The sequence below is a fragment of the Fundulus heteroclitus genome, chromosome 2 (genome assembly GCF_011125445.2).
Source record: "Fundulus heteroclitus isolate FHET01 chromosome 2, MU-UCD_Fhet_4.1, whole genome shotgun sequence".
NCBI lineage: Eukaryota > Metazoa > Chordata > Actinopteri > Cyprinodontiformes > Fundulidae > Fundulus > Fundulus heteroclitus.
Genome location: NC_046362.1, coordinates 31,877,107 through 31,896,046, shown reverse-complemented (window position 1 = coordinate 31,896,046; position 18,940 = coordinate 31,877,107). Strand labels below are relative to the sequence as shown.

General features: G+C 40.0%; 3 protein-coding genes across 3 annotated transcripts in view; 1 reads left to right on the top strand and 2 right to left on the bottom strand.

Annotated features, from left to right (window-relative positions):
• Nucleotides 1-3,304, bottom strand: part of spire2 (spire-type actin nucleation factor 2) — a 48,661-nt gene extending 45,357 nt beyond the window's left edge. Inside the window, exon 1 of the mRNA XM_012867623.3 lies at nt 2,857-3,304. Within this exon, the coding sequence (XP_012723077.2) occupies nt 2,857-3,154 (298 nt within the window). The 5' untranslated portion in view covers nt 3,155-3,304. The remainder of the gene's footprint in view (nt 1-2,856) is intronic.
• An 8,136-nt stretch (nt 3,305-11,440) lies between these two features.
• On the top strand, nt 11,441-12,934 carry LOC105929649 (carbohydrate sulfotransferase 5-like). The gene has a single exon (XM_012867501.3). It carries the CDS (start codon nt 11,441-11,443, stop codon nt 12,599-12,601), a length of 1,161 nt encoding a protein of 386 aa, XP_012722955.2. The 3' UTR covers nt 12,602-12,934.
• Nucleotides 12,935-17,424: 4,490 nt separating this feature from the next.
• LOC105929746 (carbohydrate sulfotransferase 5-like) lies at nt 17,425-18,749 on the bottom strand. Its single transcript, XM_012867645.3, has one exon. The coding sequence runs from the start codon at nt 18,707-18,709 to the stop codon at nt 17,564-17,566; it is 1,146 nt and encodes a 381-aa protein (XP_012723099.3). The 5' UTR covers nt 18,710-18,749; the 3' UTR covers nt 17,425-17,563.
• Nucleotides 18,750-18,940: the final 191 nt, after the last annotated feature.

The following is an 18,940-nucleotide window of genomic DNA, read 5'->3' as shown; positions in this document are numbered from 1 at the left end:
TATCTGCTGAGCTCATCAAGCCATTTACAGGTTAAGTAACCATACAGTAAACAGTAGATAATATTGTTGCACTGTCCTAACTTACTGTATCTGCAATAACTGCTTAGTTTCATAACTTTTATGTTAAAAAACATTGTTTAGAAAAGTGTTTCTTCTGCCTGAATTTGTTACTTAGTTATTATTGTTTGTAAATGTTTTATGTTAGTCGTTAAAATAACAGAATTTGTACATAATTTAATACTTTTGCCTGAGCAATTTCTTCATTTTAAATATTACATCAGTTGTTATAAATATTTACTCAGTACTTGAGAAGCCTTCTCATCAAATATTATCAGAAATTACTCAACTCTTAGTTGAGTAATTTCTTGATTGTGTGCTTTTTACTTTGACTTGGGTAAAAAGATGTTGAAGTAGTGCTACTCTTACTTGAGTAAGATTTCTGCACATCAGAGTAAATATATGTCATTTTAACGCACCTAAAGTTTTTAAAGTATTCATGCTTCCTTGTAAAAGTAATCGCCCCCCATAAATGTTTGTGCAGTGGTTTATTTTCTACACAAAATTAAAAAAAAAATGCTTCTATACATTATTGTAAAGATTAAAAAAAAGCTTCATTAGATACAGTGAAAGACTTTGTTCAGGGTGTTTTGGACAAAATTTTATATTATCTGCGCTTTTATCTGAATACAGCATAAATCACAGAGTGTTCTCAGATGTAAGACTAAAGTAAAGATAAACTTATCAGCTCAGGACCAGCTGAAGCTAAGAAGACTAGATGAAGACAAAATATGCAGACAGACGTATCTATCGGGCCAGCAAAGTTACATTAACACTCAGGAATTGGTTTAAATCACAACGTTATCTTAGACAAGGACGTCCTTCCAGCTTTGGAATAAAAAAAATAAACATCACAAAACTATTTTATAAAATGAGCTCACATACAGATAATCTACTTTTTTCACAGAAACTGTAAATCTCCTTGCAAATAAGCCTTTTCAGGATGTCAAACGTTTAGGCATTCAGGTAGTTGGCTTAAATATATATATAAAAAAAACAATAATCAGACAGCTACAGTACACACAAATCCATCCCCTTTTAAACCCCTTGAGATATTTGGTTAAAGGCGGATGAAATTTCTGCCGTCTCTAAGTAAAAAAAAACAAAAAAACACACCAATATGATAGCTCTCCAGATTTAGTTCACATTTTCAACTATCCAAACACTCCAAAGTATTCACGCCTCCATATTTTGTCGCGTTTCATCCATGCATTTTATTGTAACATACCGACAAAAAAAGTCCTGTGTAACCATGAATTGAAAAGAAAAAGAAATGATCCACGGTTTTCAACATTTTATTGCAGATAAAAAGCCGAGCAGTGTGGCCCTCGTTTCTTTCACGCCACCACGGGTCAAACCAACTTTTGCTCCAAGTCTTTTCAGTAATGTTTCTACAAGATTTTAACATCTAGACTGAAAATTAAAACAAATGACTTCTTAGGACTTTCCTTCAAGAAAATAACTTTGTTTCTTGTAAATCTGTGCAAGTCCTCCAGAGTTCTGCTGCTTCTCTTATTAATATTCTCTTTGCTCGTCCTCTCAGGTTAGGTGGACTGACATTAAGCCTGCTTTAAACTTCTCCAGAACTTTATCCCTGACCTGTCTGCTCTGTTCCTTTAATGCCATTTGTTCACTATTGTCCTCCAACCTCTGTCACCTGAGATTAAATTACACTCAGGTGAGCTCAATGAACTACTTAACAAGGTGACTTGTGAGGACAATTGTTACACTGGAATGTTTAAATATGGAGAATCATAGTGAATCAGGGTAAATACAAAGTTAGAGTTAGAGTTAGAACTTCTATCCCCTATTCACATTTATTTGTGCTGCTTTATCGCATATAAATCTACTGAAATTATTTAAAGATTTTGAGGTGTAATGCGACAAATTGTGGAATTGTTCAAGGAGTGTGCATCTCTCTGCAAAGGACTGTAGTACCTCAAGGAAAAGTGGATGCAAGTCTCCCACAGATGGTTAAATATGCACATTTAGTTTGGCCTCCAGTTGTCTCCATGCAGACCGTGGAGCAGATTTCTAGACCGCAGTGAGCACATAAATACTTCACATCTGGGAGCATATAACGTTGGTGCAGGCTCAATTCACATGGGAGTTTTGGAAGAAGAAAAAAGAAGAAGCAGATCGTGTTAAATCCTGTTTGCTTTGATCCACCTTTTCTTGTCTCTTAAAACAGCCTTTAAATGAAAGGAAGCTAGGGTAAAGTACTCTGAATAATTAATCATTTACCGGCACACTAGTCATCCTGTTGGCAATGGGCAAGAGGATTGTTCCGATTATGACACAAATATTTACTAAGTGCTCAAAAAACATTTCAAAACACTAAAGCACAAAGTCCGAGAGGAAATAACAACAAAATCCCGGCTGTTTTGAAAGGGAGTTTTTTCCTGGGCGCCGAACTCCGCTGGAAAATCGTCTAATTTAAGCATGGATTGATTTTTTTTAACAATACGTCTAAAACAAAAAAACGTTTTTAAGGTATATTATGAAAGATTTATTATTAAACTTGGATTCCGCATTATTACTGTGAGTCTTACAGTCCGCAGTTTGGTGCATATTGAAAATTTCAGTGCTAGAAACTAGCTAAAACAACTATTGTTTTGATTTGAACCAACACTTGAGCCGATTATGAAAACGGGCGTCTATGTTTTGGAAGTTTAATTATGCCCGACAACCTTTAAAAACTACTAAAACACGGTTAACATCTACTTTCCCTCGTTTGCTTTGATTCGGGATGTGAGTTTAGGGGGGGGGGCACGAAGCAGAGTCCGGGCTCGGTCCTACCGTCCGGTCGCGGCTCCTCCTTTAACGACACGGTTCCGTCCCTGTGCAGGAGGATGGAGGACGGGTCCTTCACCTGACCGGGTCTCCCGGGCGGCGGGCGGGGCACCCTGAGCCCGCTGCAGCACTGGTAGCACACCGCCCATGCCTGCTCCTCGTTGATGGGCTGCTCGTAGGACTTCAGCACCTCCTCCAGAGACAGCTCCCGGGGCTCGGCCAGGTCCCGGACCCCGGCGCGGTCCGTGGGGGCGGTTACACGGGGATCCCCGTCCTCGGCGCTTCGCTTGGCGGATCTGGCCATGACTGTGATGCCGCGGAGCCCATGCTTCACTTCGTGAGCACCGGGGACATTGATGCTGAGCGCTGCTGGCCCGGTATCCTGCGCACCGCCCGCTGTGTTGTCAACTCGCCGCAGCTGCACCGCGTTATCCGCTGCGCTGTCAAGGCGACGAGCGGAAACAACTACATCCGGTTTTACGCCTTACAAAAATAAAAGCATGTGTACGTTTCAAAATAAAATCCAAATGACGCAAAGGAAGCTACAAACTAAGCCTGAAAGAAATTATCGAAATGAATTAACACAAATACGCAGAGAACAGAAAATGAGAAATAAGCACTTAAACTAGATGAATAAGCCTATATGGCGAACTATTTATAACAATAATTTATGTGGAGAAATTAACTGAATATGACAAGACCTGCCGAACAAAAACAAACAGCAAACAACTTTTATTTTATGAATATAAAAGCATGTGTGCATTTTAAAATAAAATCAAAATGACACAAAGGAAACTACAAACTAAGCCTGAAAAAAATTATCTAACATAATTGACAGAAATACGCAGAGAACAGAAAATGAGAAATAAGCACTTAAACTAGATAATTAAACCTATATGGCAAACAATTTATAACAATAATTTATGTGGAGAAATTAACTGAATATGACAAGACCTGCCAAACAAAAACAAGCAACAAACAACTTTTATTTTTACGAATATAAAAGCATGTGTATGTTTCAAAATAAAATCAAAATGCCACAAAGGAAGCTACAAACTAAGCCTGAAAAAAATTATCGAAATGAATTAACAAAAATACGCAGAGAACAGAAAATAAGAAATAAGCACTTAATCTAGAATAAACCTATATGGCAATCTATTTATAACAATAATTTATGTGGAGAAATTAACTGAATATGACAAGACCTGCCAAACAACAACAAGCAACAAACAGCTTTTATTTTACAAATATAAATGCATGTGTATGTTTCTAAATCAAATCAAAATGACACCTTTACTTTCAACATTTTAACAAAACAGTGACTAAATCAGAATATGTATAAATGTGTGCTTTCATCAGTGGCAGTTTCTGAAATAAAAAAAGCTTCACATGACCTGTGGGTTCTACACGGGGGCACAGGAAACAGTGTGCTGGAAAACGTAGGGATGCATATCTCAAACTAAGAGTATAGTAATTTAATAATGACCTTTACTGAGGAAAATCACAGGACAAACAGGACATGGAGCACAGGTAAAGTAACAAGAGGAACCAGAAATGAAGGGCTTACATACAGAGGGAAGAGTGGAGAATGACACTGGGACCATGTTTACATAAGAATGCTGAATAGTTGTGAAGGAGAACAAAAAAGGAGGAAACTGAATAATTACCAAAGAGGCAATGACAAAGGAAACTACAAACTATGCCTTAAAAAACTGATCTAACATACAATACGCAGAGAACAGAAAATGAGAAATAAGCACTTAATCTAGAGGAATAAACCTATATGGCAACCTTTTTATAACAATAATTTATGTGGAGAAATTAATTGTTTATGGCAAGACCTTCCAAACAAAAACAAATAACAAACAAAATTTATTTTACAAATATAAAAGCATGTGTATGTTTCAAAATCAAATAAAAATGACACCTTTACTTTCAACATTTCAAAACAGTGACTAAATCAGAATATGTATAATTGTGTACTTTCAGCAGTGGCAGTTATTGGAATTAAAAAGCATTACAGAAGCAGGGGGAACAGTGTTCTTGCTCCTCTGCTGGAAAATTTGGGATTGCATATCCCAATCGGAGAAACTAAGAGTATAGTGATTTAATAATAAACTGTACTGGGGAAAATCACAGAACAAACAGGACATTGAGCACAGGTAAAGTAACAAGAGGAACCAGAAATTAAGGTCTTACATACAGAGGGAAGAGTGGAGAATGACACTGGGACCATATTTACATAATCTGGGAAGAATGCTGAATAGTTGTGACGGAGAGCAAAAAGGAGGAAAGTGAATAAGTACCAAAGAGGCAATGACAGAAAGGAAACTATAAACGAAGCCTGGAAAAAGACTAAAACTGATCTAAGATAATTAACAGAAATACACAGAGAACAGAAAATGAGAAATAAGCACACAATCTAGAGGAATAAACCAATATGGCAACCTCTTTATGACAATAATTTACGTTGAGAAATTAACTGAAAATGGCAAAACCTTACAAACAAAAACAAACAACAAGGAAAGGATCCAACCACAAATGAAAGCCAGAATGCAAACACCTCTCACCTAGTTCTTAATGAGGATCAGGTCAGAATAGTTTGCCGGCCAAGTAAGCACAGTAACACCGCGGCCATTGGACCAGCTTTTCGTACCTTTGGCCATGTGGGCAGATACCAAGTCCTGGTGGAAAATTAAATCAGCTTCTGCTTAAAGCTTGTGAGCTGAAATTATCTGATAAATGTCTCTGTTTATCGTAAACTTCAGTACCAACAGGCTCACCGAATCAATGTAAGGTCCATCTGTTTGGTGGTTCCTGATGCACTGACTCTGGCCTCGGTCCACCACTTGTTAAAATTCCCCAAATTCTCTAACAATGTTTCCTTAACAATCCTCTTAACACTCTGATTATGCCTGTTGTTTTTGGATCAGATTTTTTTTTTTTTTTTTTTTTGCTTCCACTCAAACATTTATTCATTACTATCCACTTATCCAAGATCAGGTCATGGGAGGAAAAGGTCCAGGAAAGAAACCCAGACATCTCCTCAGCGACATCCTCCAGCTCATTCTAGGGGATCCAAGTATGATCTCTGGCTAGATGGGATATTTAGTCCCTCCAGGGAGTTCTGGTTCTTCCCCGGGGTCTCCTCCAAGTACATGCCCAGAAATACCTCCAACCAACCCAGGGGTCATTCATGATCAGATGTCCAAACCACCCCATCTGACTCCTTCAATTGTAGAGATGCAGCAGCTCTCCTCTCTATAAATGTGCTTTAACTTATTCACAAAATGTACATTTTCTGAGACACAGAGTTATGGGTTTACAGAATCTGTGAAATGCAATCATCAAAATTACAATAAATAAAGGCCTGAAATATTTCACTCTGTCAGTAATTAATATAAGTTTCACTTTCTGAAATGAGTGAGGAAAATTACTGAACTTTTTCCACTATCCTCTAACTTTTTAAGCTGTACCTAAACATTATTTTTATGTTCTGAAGTTGTAACTAGCCGACGTGCAACAGCGCCCTCTAGTGCCACAATATCCAACAGGAGAGGAGCACCGTAGGGTGGAGAGACTTTGGACGCACACTGTTTGGATGATACCCCTGCTGATAAGACGTTTTAAAGGTAGGCATTTTAATCCCCATATCTTTCTTGTTCCTTGTTTAAAATGGTTTTAAAACCACTATGATTTTCACCTTCTGAATCTAATGATTTAGAAGGTGTTTTTGTATGACATTGTGGGAATATCCTTCATTCAGCAATCTCTAGCTACAGTGGCATTCAGTTGGACATTTTAACAGTGATCAAGATAAACAGAATATCAAAACAGTAGATTTAATATGTCCTTATGTGTGTCTGTGTGTGTGTGAGAGAGAGATAGAGAGACAGAGAAGTAAAATAATCTTTCTGTAATCATTTTAAGGTGTTTTGCTAAAAGAGATAAACCTAAAACACATTGTTTTTGTTCTTGATTTTGTTTAAATGAAATTCTGACACCATTTTCAAACAATTAAACAACTTTTATCAGATAGCAGGTTAAACCTTTGTGCCTTTATAATGAAATGATAAAATCAGACTGTGCAAATAAACATATTTTTTAGCAACAAAGTGCGAGTTAACGAGTAGAGCTTTATTAACATTCAGAAGAAGATGAAATGTCTGAATGGCTCCATGTTGGACTATAAAAAACGCTGGAGATGAAAGAAAACCAGCAAAACATTAACATCCTCAACATTAATTTGTTAACACTATTAAATTTGACAATTACCATCTACTCGACCCTCAAATTGATCCCGGTCGACTGCATTTATAAAACAGATGGATGATAATAGTGGATGAGGAAGAAGGAAACTGGTCTGGCATGTTTTAAATGTTACATTTTACTAAACAAATCCTCTGATTCAGTGCATAATGGAATCTCAACGAGTTGGACAGTGAGCTATTGTCAGACATGAAACAGAACTGGGTCGCTGATGTGTTCAGTCAGCTGGCGAGTGTAAAACGGGATGTCTCACGCACAATGTAATTCCCATAGAGGAATTAGCTGGAAGCTATAACAGAAGCAAAAGCCTCCTGTAGGTCCTGTCATGATGTTCAGCCTGTGGTTATCTGAACTGGCCGTTTGCCAAGACGGCTAACAAAACTAGCATAAAAAAACCCTGCTTTTAACCAAGAGGAGAAAACAGAGACGTTGTCATTCCATATATATCAGCGGTTTCTGAGAAACTCAGGATAATTTTCTCCAAACACAACATACCAGTAAATTTCAAACCTATTAACACTCTCAGACAAAAACTGGTTCATCCCAAAGACAGAACAGCCAAACCACAGCTGACCCGTTGTGTCTGCAGTCCAATGCAGCGAGGACTGCTCAGACTCCTACATTAGAGAAACTAAACAACAGCTACATAAATGCATGGAGCAGCACAGGAGGGCCAGATTCAGCAGTCCACCTGCACCTCAAGAACAAAGGGCATTATTTTGACGACAGTGATGTCCAGATTTTAGTCAGGGAGAACAAATGTTTTAAAGAGTGATGAAAGAAGCCATGTTGGTCCAAAGAGAAAAGCCATCACTAAACAGAGGGGGAGGATTGAGCTTCCAACTCCTCAGTGTTTACAGCTCGGTCCTTCAACACGTTCCAGAGAAATACATCAGCATCTCATCATGATTCAGGTGAACAAGTACTCCATTCACACCAAGCAATAGCTTCTAACGACCCAGGACAGTGACAGGTGGGTTATTGCACTGCAAAAACGGAACAAAAAAAAGTTTTAAAAAAAAGTAAAATTAGTGTATCTGTCCTTGATTTGAGCGGGTAAATAAGATTATCTGCCAATGGAATAAGATTTTTGCACTTAAAATAGGAACAACTTATCTCCATCATCTTATTTCAAGTGAAGGATGTCTAATTATTTTAGTTTAGGGGACAAAATACTCATTCCATTGGCAGATAATCTTATTTACCTGCTCAAATCTAAGAAAAAACACACATTTTAAGAACATTTTACTCATTTTTAGGTCCTTTTTTGCAGTGTGATTTGCATCTGACCTAGAATGCGCCTATAGGAGAATGGGCCTCCATGTCCTTAAAAACAGCAGCGCTCCAACTGCAGGTTGCTCATGTTTGAGCCACCAGACCTGACAAAGACTCCTGGAAAGGTGTAGAAACGTTTTCACAAAGAACTGATGGAAAGTCCGGTGGCCTCCGATTTAAGTCTGTTTTCTGCCGCCATGATCCGTATAAGTGAGAATTTGCAGTCCTGTGATGACATTTGAGGGTGTTTGGGGCCGTCTTTCAGCATCTTGTGACCTGCTTTCAGCCAGAAGAAGCTACAGGATGCTCCTTCTACAGTATGTGGGTCGATGGAGGCTGGGTGGCAGGCCTTGGCATGCTAACCCGTGGCAGCATGAACTAAACATGAGGGTGTCCTAATTTATTTCTCACCAGAATGTGATTTTTTTTTTTAAATGAACCTTAGGGTAAAAAATCCTAAAGATATTTTCTTCTGGTTTCATTGTTTATTTAAAATACTTCAATTTGCCAGCATTGTCAAAATGGATATTAAATATCGAAATGTAAAAATATATCAGGCAAACAAACAGGCTTTCATTAAGGGTCCTAATTTTTAGCATGACCATGTTTGTTAAAATTATTCTAACATTAAATTATGCATTTAAAATCAAGATTAGATGTTTAAATGTTAGAACTTTTTATACATTTGAAAAACCAAGTAATTTTATTCAAAGTTACCACACTGGTTCCTGGTTAAAAAAATAACAAATAAATCTTAAATCACCAGTTTTAGTTTCTCTTTCTCTCTGTTATTGGATATGTAGAAACCTTTCTGTTGTACATTAGAAACTCATAGTACCACATATTCCTAGCAGAGCACTGGTTTCCTCAGTGGGCATCTGATGTTGGTGAGACTCTACCGGAGCTCCACAGAAGCACCTTCCTGTAGACCAGGGGTTCCTGTCTCAGGTCCTTGAAAGCCACCGTCCTCCAACTTTTAATTCAATTCAATTTAATACAATTCAATTATATTTATATAGCATGTCATCTCGAGGCACTTTACAAAGTCAAAATCAATCATATTATACAGATTGGTCAAAAAATTATATAAGGGAACCAGTTGATTGCTTCAAAGTCTCTCCAAGCAGCATTCACTCCTCCTGAAAGAGCGTAGAGCAGGGATGGGCAACTGGCGGCCCGGGGGCCGCACACGGCCCTCGTCATCAATCAGTGCGGCCCGCGAATAGATCAATAATAATTTAATAATAATTATAAAGTTCAGACATGCATCTGCACATCACCGCGTTCACAGACCAGTGTGATGCATTCACGAGCGTCAGAAAGCTATGGTGCATTCAGGAGCATGGGACATTAGATTTTTCAGAATAAAAAGCTAACAGATGTGCATAATCAAAAAATAACAGAAATACAAATTTAGAGCATTCAGTATTGTAAGAAAGCCCACACTGTTTCTGGATAGACACATTATTTCTCTTTCCTTGTAAATCTGAAATCTCCCATGCTCCTGAATGCATTGATATGGAGGAGTTTAAATTCCTTTTTTGCAATTTTTTTTAAAGCAAACGGTTTGTCTTTTGCTTAAGGACATATTAAAATGCATTTATATACAGAAAATAGTTATATGTTGGTGCAGTACACATACAGATATAAATTCATCTAAAATTTGTTCTTATTGAGAATAATTTGTAGCGTCTTTCACATTATTTGAAGTGCGTGGTCATGTGGCCCTCCAATGGTCGTGCTGAAAAAAATGTGGCCCTCTTTATCATGGAAGTTGCCCATCCCTGCCGTAGAGCCACAGTGGACAGTCGTCTGCATTGTCCATGGCTTTGCAGCAATCCCTCATACTGAGCATGCATGAAGCGACAGTGGAGAGGAAAACTCCCCTTTAACAGGGAGGAAAACCTCCACCAGAACCAGAACCAGGCTCAGTGTGAACGCTCATCTGCCTCGACCCACTGGGGCTTAGAGAAGACAGAGCAGAGACACAGAAAGCTCAGAAGCTCACATTGACCCAGGAGTACTTTCTATGTTAGATGGTAATAGTGGAAGATCTGCCTCCCCTGATGATATCACAGCTAACAGAACGCCAGACCAGGTGAACCTTCTATGAAAAAAAACAAGAGAGAACACAAAGTTAAAAGTTGAAATGACAACAAACAATGCAAATTGGAAAGCAGTAGGAGAACTCAGCAGAGTGAGAGAAATAGACCCTGATGTCCTCCAGCAGCCTAAGCCTATAGCAGCATAACTATAGAGGTAGCTCAGGGTAACATGAGCCACTCTGACTAGAAGCTTTGTCAAAAAGGAAAGTTTTAAGATTAGTCTTAAAAGTAGACGGGGTGTCTGCCTCACGGACCAAAACTGGGAGTTGGTTCCACAAGAGAGGAGCCTGATAGCTAAAGGATCTGCCTCCCATTCTACTTTTAGAGACTCTAGGAACCACCAGCAGACCTGCATTCTGAGAGCGAAGTGCTCTGTTAGGAACATACGGGGTAATCAGAGCTCTGATATATGATGGAGCTTGATTATTAAGGGCTTTATACGTGAGAAGAGGGATTTCAAATTCTATTCTTGATGTAACAGGAAGCTAATGCTTCCTGTTAAGCATTGGCTCCAATTTTAGATGTATTACTTCTCTGACATGCCTGAATCAGCTGCAGGGCTCGTTACCTGGCCTGCAGAGCTGAATGCTGATGAGGAAACAAGGTGTGTTGGAGCATAAATGTATCTGATTGTTGCAGGATAGTAGTTCTTGAGGATTGGACTCGGGTACCACTGCTAGACCTGTATCCTGCAGGAGGTAAAAGAATGTTGCATTATGTAGAACATCACAGGTCTGAGGTAGAGGCTTTGGAGGGCAGATGCTTGGATCTGAAACGCGACATTCATAAAAAGAAAACTTTGCATTGGGGAAAAACTTGCTGGCCGGCCTAAATGACCAGTTTCTCACTCTACGTCTTGTTCTGTTTGTTCACAGAAGAGACGTCCCTCTGGACCATAGAGGAAACCCAGATTAACTGGAACCTGAATATAATCCACAGCAATGAGTCGGCGGTACAGATTCAACCCCAAAGCGTTGATTCCCCTGGTCGTCCTGCATGGCGTGGCTGTGGTGTTCTTCAGCAGCTGGTACGTTCAGATCGGCCCCTGCAGCTTTGCTCACCGAGGCCCCAAAGTTCACATTTTGCTGCTGTCTTCGTGGCGATCAGGTTCCTCCTTCCTGGGCCAGGTTTTCAGTCAGCACCCGTCTGTTTTCTATCTCTCGGAGCCCGCCTGGCACGTGTGGACCAAGGAGTGGAAATCTGGCGAGGGGGCTCATCGATTAGCAGTGAGGGAGCTCTTACGGCATATATACCGGTGCGACTTCTCTGTGATGGGCTCCTACCTTCCCGAAAAACCTAACGTGTCCTCTTTGTTTATGTGGACTCACAGTCGGGCGCTGTGCTCGCCACCGGCCTGTCCCGTTAACGCGACCAGCGGGATTCAGTGCCGCCAGAAATGCGATGCTCGCGGCTTGAAGAAGGTGGAAGAAACCTGTCGTGCGCACTCTCATCTCGTGATCAAAGAAACCCGATTTTTTGAGCTGGAATCCCTTTATCCCCTTCTGCAAGACCCGAGCCTGGACCTGCGCATCGTTCACCTTGTTCGAGACCCGCGGGCCGTCATGCGGTCGAGAGAGAAATCAGCCAAAGTCCTTCGGAGAGATAACGCCATCGTCCTGGAGCACCGAAACGTGCCAGCAGCCGAGGTGAATTATGAGGTGATGGAGAAGATCTGCCAGAGCCACGTCCGGATCAACGACAGAGCCGTACGGGAACCCCCTCCGTTTCTCAAAGGCCGCTACAAACGGATTCGCTATGAGGACGTGGCACGCGACCCGCTGAAGGAGGTGAACAACTTTTACGAGTTTGTAGGATTACAGATGACCAAAAAAGTAGAGGAATGGATCTACGGAGTGACCCACGGAAAGGGGACAGGGACGGATAAGGAGGCTTTTCAGATCACCTCCAGGAACGCCAGCGAGGTCTCTCAGGCCTGGCGCACCGTGCTGCAGCACAACAAGGTGAAACGCGTCCAGGAGGTGTGCAAAGCAGCCATGTCGCTGCTCGGCTACAGGACAGTAGACAGGGAAGAGGAGCAGAGGAGACTCGAAATAGATCTGCTGAGGCCGAAAGAGTTCAGCTGGGATCTATCTAAAACATGAACTTTGGATTATCGCCAAGAGATCCTCCCAGTTTTGCCTCCAGACGCCCCAGAGACTCTTTATAGACCAATCAGGTTTTTACCACCAAAGCATCTACGTATTTCTGACACCTAGAAATGTTAGCTTATTCAAAGCACACCAGCAGTCTGCTTTGCATGAGCCTCATTTGAATACGTTTTTCAGCTCAGGAGTATTGCATGACACATTCAGGTCATGTTGTCACAACAAACCCACAGATTATTTAGTCAAATGCACGGAGCAGTGGCCTGTCAGCCACTCTAAATAACTTTAACGTCCTAAACTAAACAGCCTCCCCAGCTACTATGGCTCATCAATGAAATTAATTAATGTGAAGATAAATTCTCCACCTTTCAAGAAAGTTTTAATTGCACTTTAAAAGGGCACATGTCATGCTTTTAAATCCTTCCTTTTCACATTAGAATCAGTCAGTTGTGGTCTGTATTAAAGGAGCTATAAGTAAGATATTTACTGTAAAATCACCCTAAATTATTCTCATTTGTCACCCAGGATGGAAGTAACTCTATAAACAATCGGTCCTCTCCATCAACAATGTCTTTAGTCACATTTTTCTCCTTTCAAACCTAGAGGTTTGGTACAGAACGACTTCGGTGCAGAGTGTAGCTCGTGTTTACTTCCTGGTTCCTGAGCCAATCGTATGAGAGTTCCCAGGTTTCCCAAAACAGAGCGCAGCATTTAGTATTTTATGTTGGCAAAAGAGCAGCAGCCTGCTGACATAGACGCCAGTAAGAGAAACTGACCAGAAGTTGAACAGAATAAAACATCAAATACCCATCCTGTGTGTGTAAATATATAATAGTGGATCATTTAAAAATGGCATTTTAAATTGTTGTGATTGGCAAGCTGTTGTACCGATTTGAGCCACAAGGTGTCAGTATTACTTATAGCTCCTTTAAGTACAACTGCAATCCTTCGGTCTTAATCCGTTGTTAATTTGACCCAGTGTTATCTCGTTTTACACCTGTTCTGGGGTGCATTTTAGAGCCACTTGTTTTGGTGCTGTTTATTTAAATCTAAAGGAGTCACCTCACAACCCCTGTTTAAATGTTAGAACTTTTTGTACATTTGAAAAAACAAGTAATTTTATTTAAGGTAACCAAACTGGTTCTTGGTCAATCAGGATGTGTAAAAAATTACTTCTTTTTTTTTAAAATCACCAGAACAGACGCCATTTTCTCCAGTTTTAGCTTCTCTTTCTCTCTGTTATTGGATATGTAGAAAATTGTCTGTTGTACATTTGAAACTCATATTCCTAGCAGAGCACTTTGCTTGCAGAATGCAGGTTTCCTCAGTGGACATCTGAAGTTGGTGAGACTCTACCAGAGCTCCACAGAAGCACCTTCCAGGGGTTCCCAACCCCAGTCCTTGAAAGCCACCATCCTGCAACTTTTAGATGCATTTCTTCTCTGACGTGCCTGAATCAGTTGCAGGGCTCGCTACCTGGCCTGCAGAGCTGAATGCTGATGAGGAAATAAGGTTTGTTGGAACAATTGGGATCTAATTACGAAATGTCCTGCCCAAGGACACAACAACAGAGACAGTCAGAGCAGGGATTTGAACCAGCAATCCATCAGTTGCAGGACAAACTCCCAGCTCCGTCACTACTGTCACCAGAGCTTGGAGGCTCTGCTTGTTTTTTGAGAGGTTTAAGGTCAATCAATCAATCAGTCAATTTTTGAATAACCGAATGTTTGTTTTGGACCCAAAAATGCTCCATTAAAGGTTGCAATAAAAATATTTCTGTATCAAAATGTTTCTTTTCCATAATTTTTTTGAATGCTATGATTAGCCTTAATCCTTGCCTTACATTTATATGAAATATCATATAACATCATTAAATACCACACAGATCTTCTGAAATCGTTAAACCATTTACATGCCTGTTTTGGTTCTTGAAGTATCTTTTTCTTAAAACAAAAATGTAGTGTTTATTTTAGGAGCAACACTAATCCTGATTAGATAATTTTTTCTGTGCAAAGTGTTCGACAAGTAGATTTGTTCCCAACAATTTACACTGCAAAATTTTAAGCACATAAAAAGTATTGATGATTTCATTTATAAAGAGAAAAACCTGGTCCTGTTTGAAAAAAAAAAACAACAAAACAAAACAAAAAAAAAAAACAATTACCTCATAAACCAGATGACTAGTTGCACCAACAACTGCATCTGATAACTGGCAGTGGGTCTTTTCCATTATTGTGGAGAAACATTTCTCCATTTTTGGTTGAAGATTTGTTTAATTAAGCCACACTGCGAAGTTTTCACACATTACCAGCTTGTTTAATGTCCTGCCACAGCGTCTTGGCTAAAGTCAAATCTAGACTTTGACTAGGCCAAGCAAGGGAAGATTATTTCTTCAACCCTATCCATACACGATGCAAACAAAAGGGCTTCACCAGACACTTTAATAGAAAGGCAAAAAGAAAACAACAAAGCGTAAGTGCAAAAGCATAAGTTAATAAAACAGATGATAAAATACAGATATTGCATTCAGAATTAGCTTATACCCCGTCCACATCTACTCTTCCATCTCACACTTCAAACAAATGCTTCATTAGTCAGATTCTCTTATCTAAAAACTGCTGCTGCAAAAATAGCAGCAGCAGTCCTTATTTAAAAGAACCAACGATTTCTGCACATCTCAGTTTTTTATGACATTTAATTTAGAGCTGAGGAGTATAGAAACTAAACGCTGCCTCATCTTGTTTGCAGCTCTCTGAAGACCTGAGGAGTTCATCCCAAGATGGTCATGTTTGTGCAGAACTCAATTAGTTAAAAACGAATATTTCTTTGTCTGGGATTGTTTTTTTGTTTTTGTTTTTCATCTTCAAATTTGACCAGAAGACCATTAAAGCAGCTTTTAAGCCCCAACGTGTTGTCTTTACACCTTGTGATAACCTCAGTGCAAACGGTGCCTCCTGGAGTCACAAGATACTAAAGGCCCAGTATTTGCTGCGGGGCTCAAAAAAAATAAATAAAAAATAATCGTATATTTATACATACTTTCTCATAATATCAAGCAGGCCTGTTATCTTTATTAATGACATGATGTTTTTTAATATTTAATTGTAATTTTCAATCCCTTTTAGTCCTGCTTCAGCCACAGGTACTATTATAATAGCTGCTGCTTGTTGATGGATATTATAAGGATATTTATTTAAATTTGAACCCCATTGTTTAAACATCCACCGGCAGGTGGCGCCAGAATGTCAATTGTTTCCAAACAGAGAATCTGCTGTTGTGAATACATCAGTTTGAAGCTATTATGTGTCATTGTTAGTGAAATAAAACCCAAAGCTGCGAGTAAGTTTTTAGTCTTCTTGATGCAGTTGTGTTCAAAAATAAGAATGATTAATTAAAACGGGGGCCAGGTTATGTAAACAGATTTATCCAAAGAGATAAATTTTCATCCGCAAGTTGATGACATAGGACAAGATGATTGTTAATATGTAAATATTAACATATAAATTGTCAATATGTAATAATCACTAATCAATATATATTAAGACATTGGGTTTGTAACCAACCTCTTTTTTTATTGATTCAAAATGCTTCCTCTAATATTTCTGGACATTTGTTCTTACATTGGATCCCATCGTTTGCTCTAGTTTGATATTTTGTGAGCAAATTTTGAGTTTGTTTAATGAAATTATTCGGTTTAGGAGGGGCAAGAGCTAACCTGACTCAAGTCAGACGCATGTTGCTCCGCCTAGCTCCACTCACATACATCTGGAAACAATGTTTTCGCCCTTCTCCCGACCGGATTTGCCAAGTTTTGTTTTACGGTTAGCGGTTAGCACGAACCATATTAGGAGGCCTCAAGTCCTCAACGCGGTCGGCCCGGGATCGACTCCGACCCGTGGCGCTTTGCCGCCTGTCTTCCCCCCTCTTCCTGTCAGCTCACTGTCAATAAAACGCGTGTCACTAGAGCCAAAACACATTTAAAAAAAAAAGTTTTGTTTTTTCCTGCGTCGCTCTCATCAGCGTCACGGGTTAGCTTCGGTGTGAGTGGTTGAAATAGCACGTCGATAAAGATGACAGACAAGTGGCTTATCCTATCATATGCAAGAATTTTTGATAAGGCCCAGCCTTCAGTAAAGGCAATTCCTATGGCGGTGTCCCAGATGTATGTGAGGGGAGCTAGGCGGAGCGACATACGTCTGGCTTGAGTCAGGTTAGGCAAGAGCATCCAGGATTTTCAATCACGTTTTCCCAAGATACCTAATTATACTAAGTCATTCTAAAATAAAATGATTCTGTTTATCCAGCATTTTCATAGCTTGTTTATTGTCTTTCAAATGCATTTTTTCTTGTTTTCTACATCACAAGGTCCCCTGCCACTAAAGATCAGCATTGAGGACGGGCAAAGTCGTTTAAAGAGGCCACAAATAATGCAGAATTTGCATGTATAGCACTTTAATAATATCCCCACAAATATTGCATCTAAGTAGGTCTTTGAGATTATAATATAGCTACTAATATCATGATTCAGAATATCATGATTCAATATATTATGTAGCTCCAGTGCACACATTATTAATAATGCTATTATTTATTTAATTTTACACAGCCTCAATTTCCCTCACTTTCTCTAGAATAATGACAGATATTGTACATTTTATTTTATTTATTTTTATTTGAAAAAGAATCTGCAATATTCTCAATGCATTTGGCTGTTGAGGTTTATCTACTTTTTTAAAAAAAATGTAAAGCTCTTACTTTGGACACAATTAATGGAGGGTTTTTTCTATATAAGGGGTTAAAGCTACAATAAAAAGAAACAGGTAAGTAATAGTGAATAGTTACTGTTCTGTTATTTTCACAACTGAATTAAATTTTTTATTAACCCAGCAGGAGCTCAATCTCTTAGACATTTGTTGCTGATAACTTGGTTTAACCTGCATTAAGGTTTCTTTCAGCTATCTATGGTTCCACCGGAACTAACAGATCTATATCGAGTCTTTTCTGCTCTTCTTCACTGTCAACTGTCCTGTAGCCAAGCAGCAACATGGCACCTTTACACACCTTCTGAATGCGTTTGACCGTGTTGTGCTGCAGCACGGTGCGCCAAGCCTGGGACACTTTAGTGGCATTTCTGGAGGTAATTTGAAAAGCCCCATTCGAGCCGCCGTTTCCTTTTCCGTGGGTCATCTTGTGGATCCATTCCTCCACCTCTGAGGTCATCTGTAAACCTACAAACTCGTAAATATCATTCAGTTCTGTTGTTGGGTTTCGTACTATATCTTCATAGCGGACCAATTTGTAGCGATCTTCCAGAAACGGCGGTGGGTTGAAGATCCCCCTCTCATAAATGTTCAGGTGACTGCGGCAGACTTCTTGTATGACTTCATACTGCCTCTCAGCAGCAGACACGTTTCTCTGCTCCAGCACTATAGTGCTGCCTGTGTTTAAGCCATAGGCCGAGGCCTCCCTAGACCGTATCACTGCCCGAGGGTCCCGGACGAGATGAACCACCCGGAGGTCAAGGTTGGGGTCTTGCAGAAGGGGGTAAAGGGACTCCAGCTCAAAAAAACGAGTTTCTTTTAAAACTACGTGGGTGTGTGTTTGGCAGGACTCCTCTGCTTTCTTCAAGGTTCGACTGTGACACATTTGGCGGCAATGACTCTCGTTGGCTGACTTGACGGGACAGGCCGGTGGCGAGCAAAGTGCCCGACTCTGAGTCCACATGAACAAGTTGGACAGAGAAGGGTTTTCTGGTTGATAAGACTTCATCAGCGAGTAGTCACACTTGTATAAACTCCACAGCAGATCCCTCACAGCCACCCGGAGAGCGCCTGCACTAGATTTTGGATTTTTTGTCCACACGTGCCAAGCTGGCTCCATAAGATAGAAAACAGACGGGTGCTGACTGAAAACCTGACCCAGGAAGGACGAACCCGACCGCCACGATGACAGCAGCAACACGTGAACCTTTCCGTCAGGGGAAGCAGAGTGACGGGGGCTGATACTGGCATACCACTCGTAGAAGAGGACCACTGCTGCCCCCTGCAGGATCACTAGTGCAATTATGGTGTTGAGATTAACGCTGCAGCAGGGACCCATCGCCATACCTGAAGTTAAGCATTAAATTATGGGGTTGTTATCAGCCTGTTTTTGTCCTTTTTGGTGCAGGGAAGCATATATCCTACAAAAAAGAAAGACAATGCAAATAGGAGGAGTTAGAAATTTGTGATTTAGAGCCTCATGTATTCTTTCCCCCAATCCAAAATGCCCCAGGGACTCTGTCTGAGTACTTAGCCCCATGAACTGTGAAATACCAGGACATTGATAAAAAGATCT

What these genes read in the sequence shown, in the direction of transcription:
- LOC105929649 (XM_012867501.3), top strand. Translation starts at nt 11,441, where the DNA reads ATGAGTCGGCGGTACAGATTCAACCCCAAAGCGTTGATTCCCCTGGTC.
- LOC105929746 (XM_012867645.3), bottom strand. Translation starts at nt 18,709, where the DNA reads ATGGCGATGGGTCCCTGCTGCAGCGTTAATCTCAACACCATAATTGCA.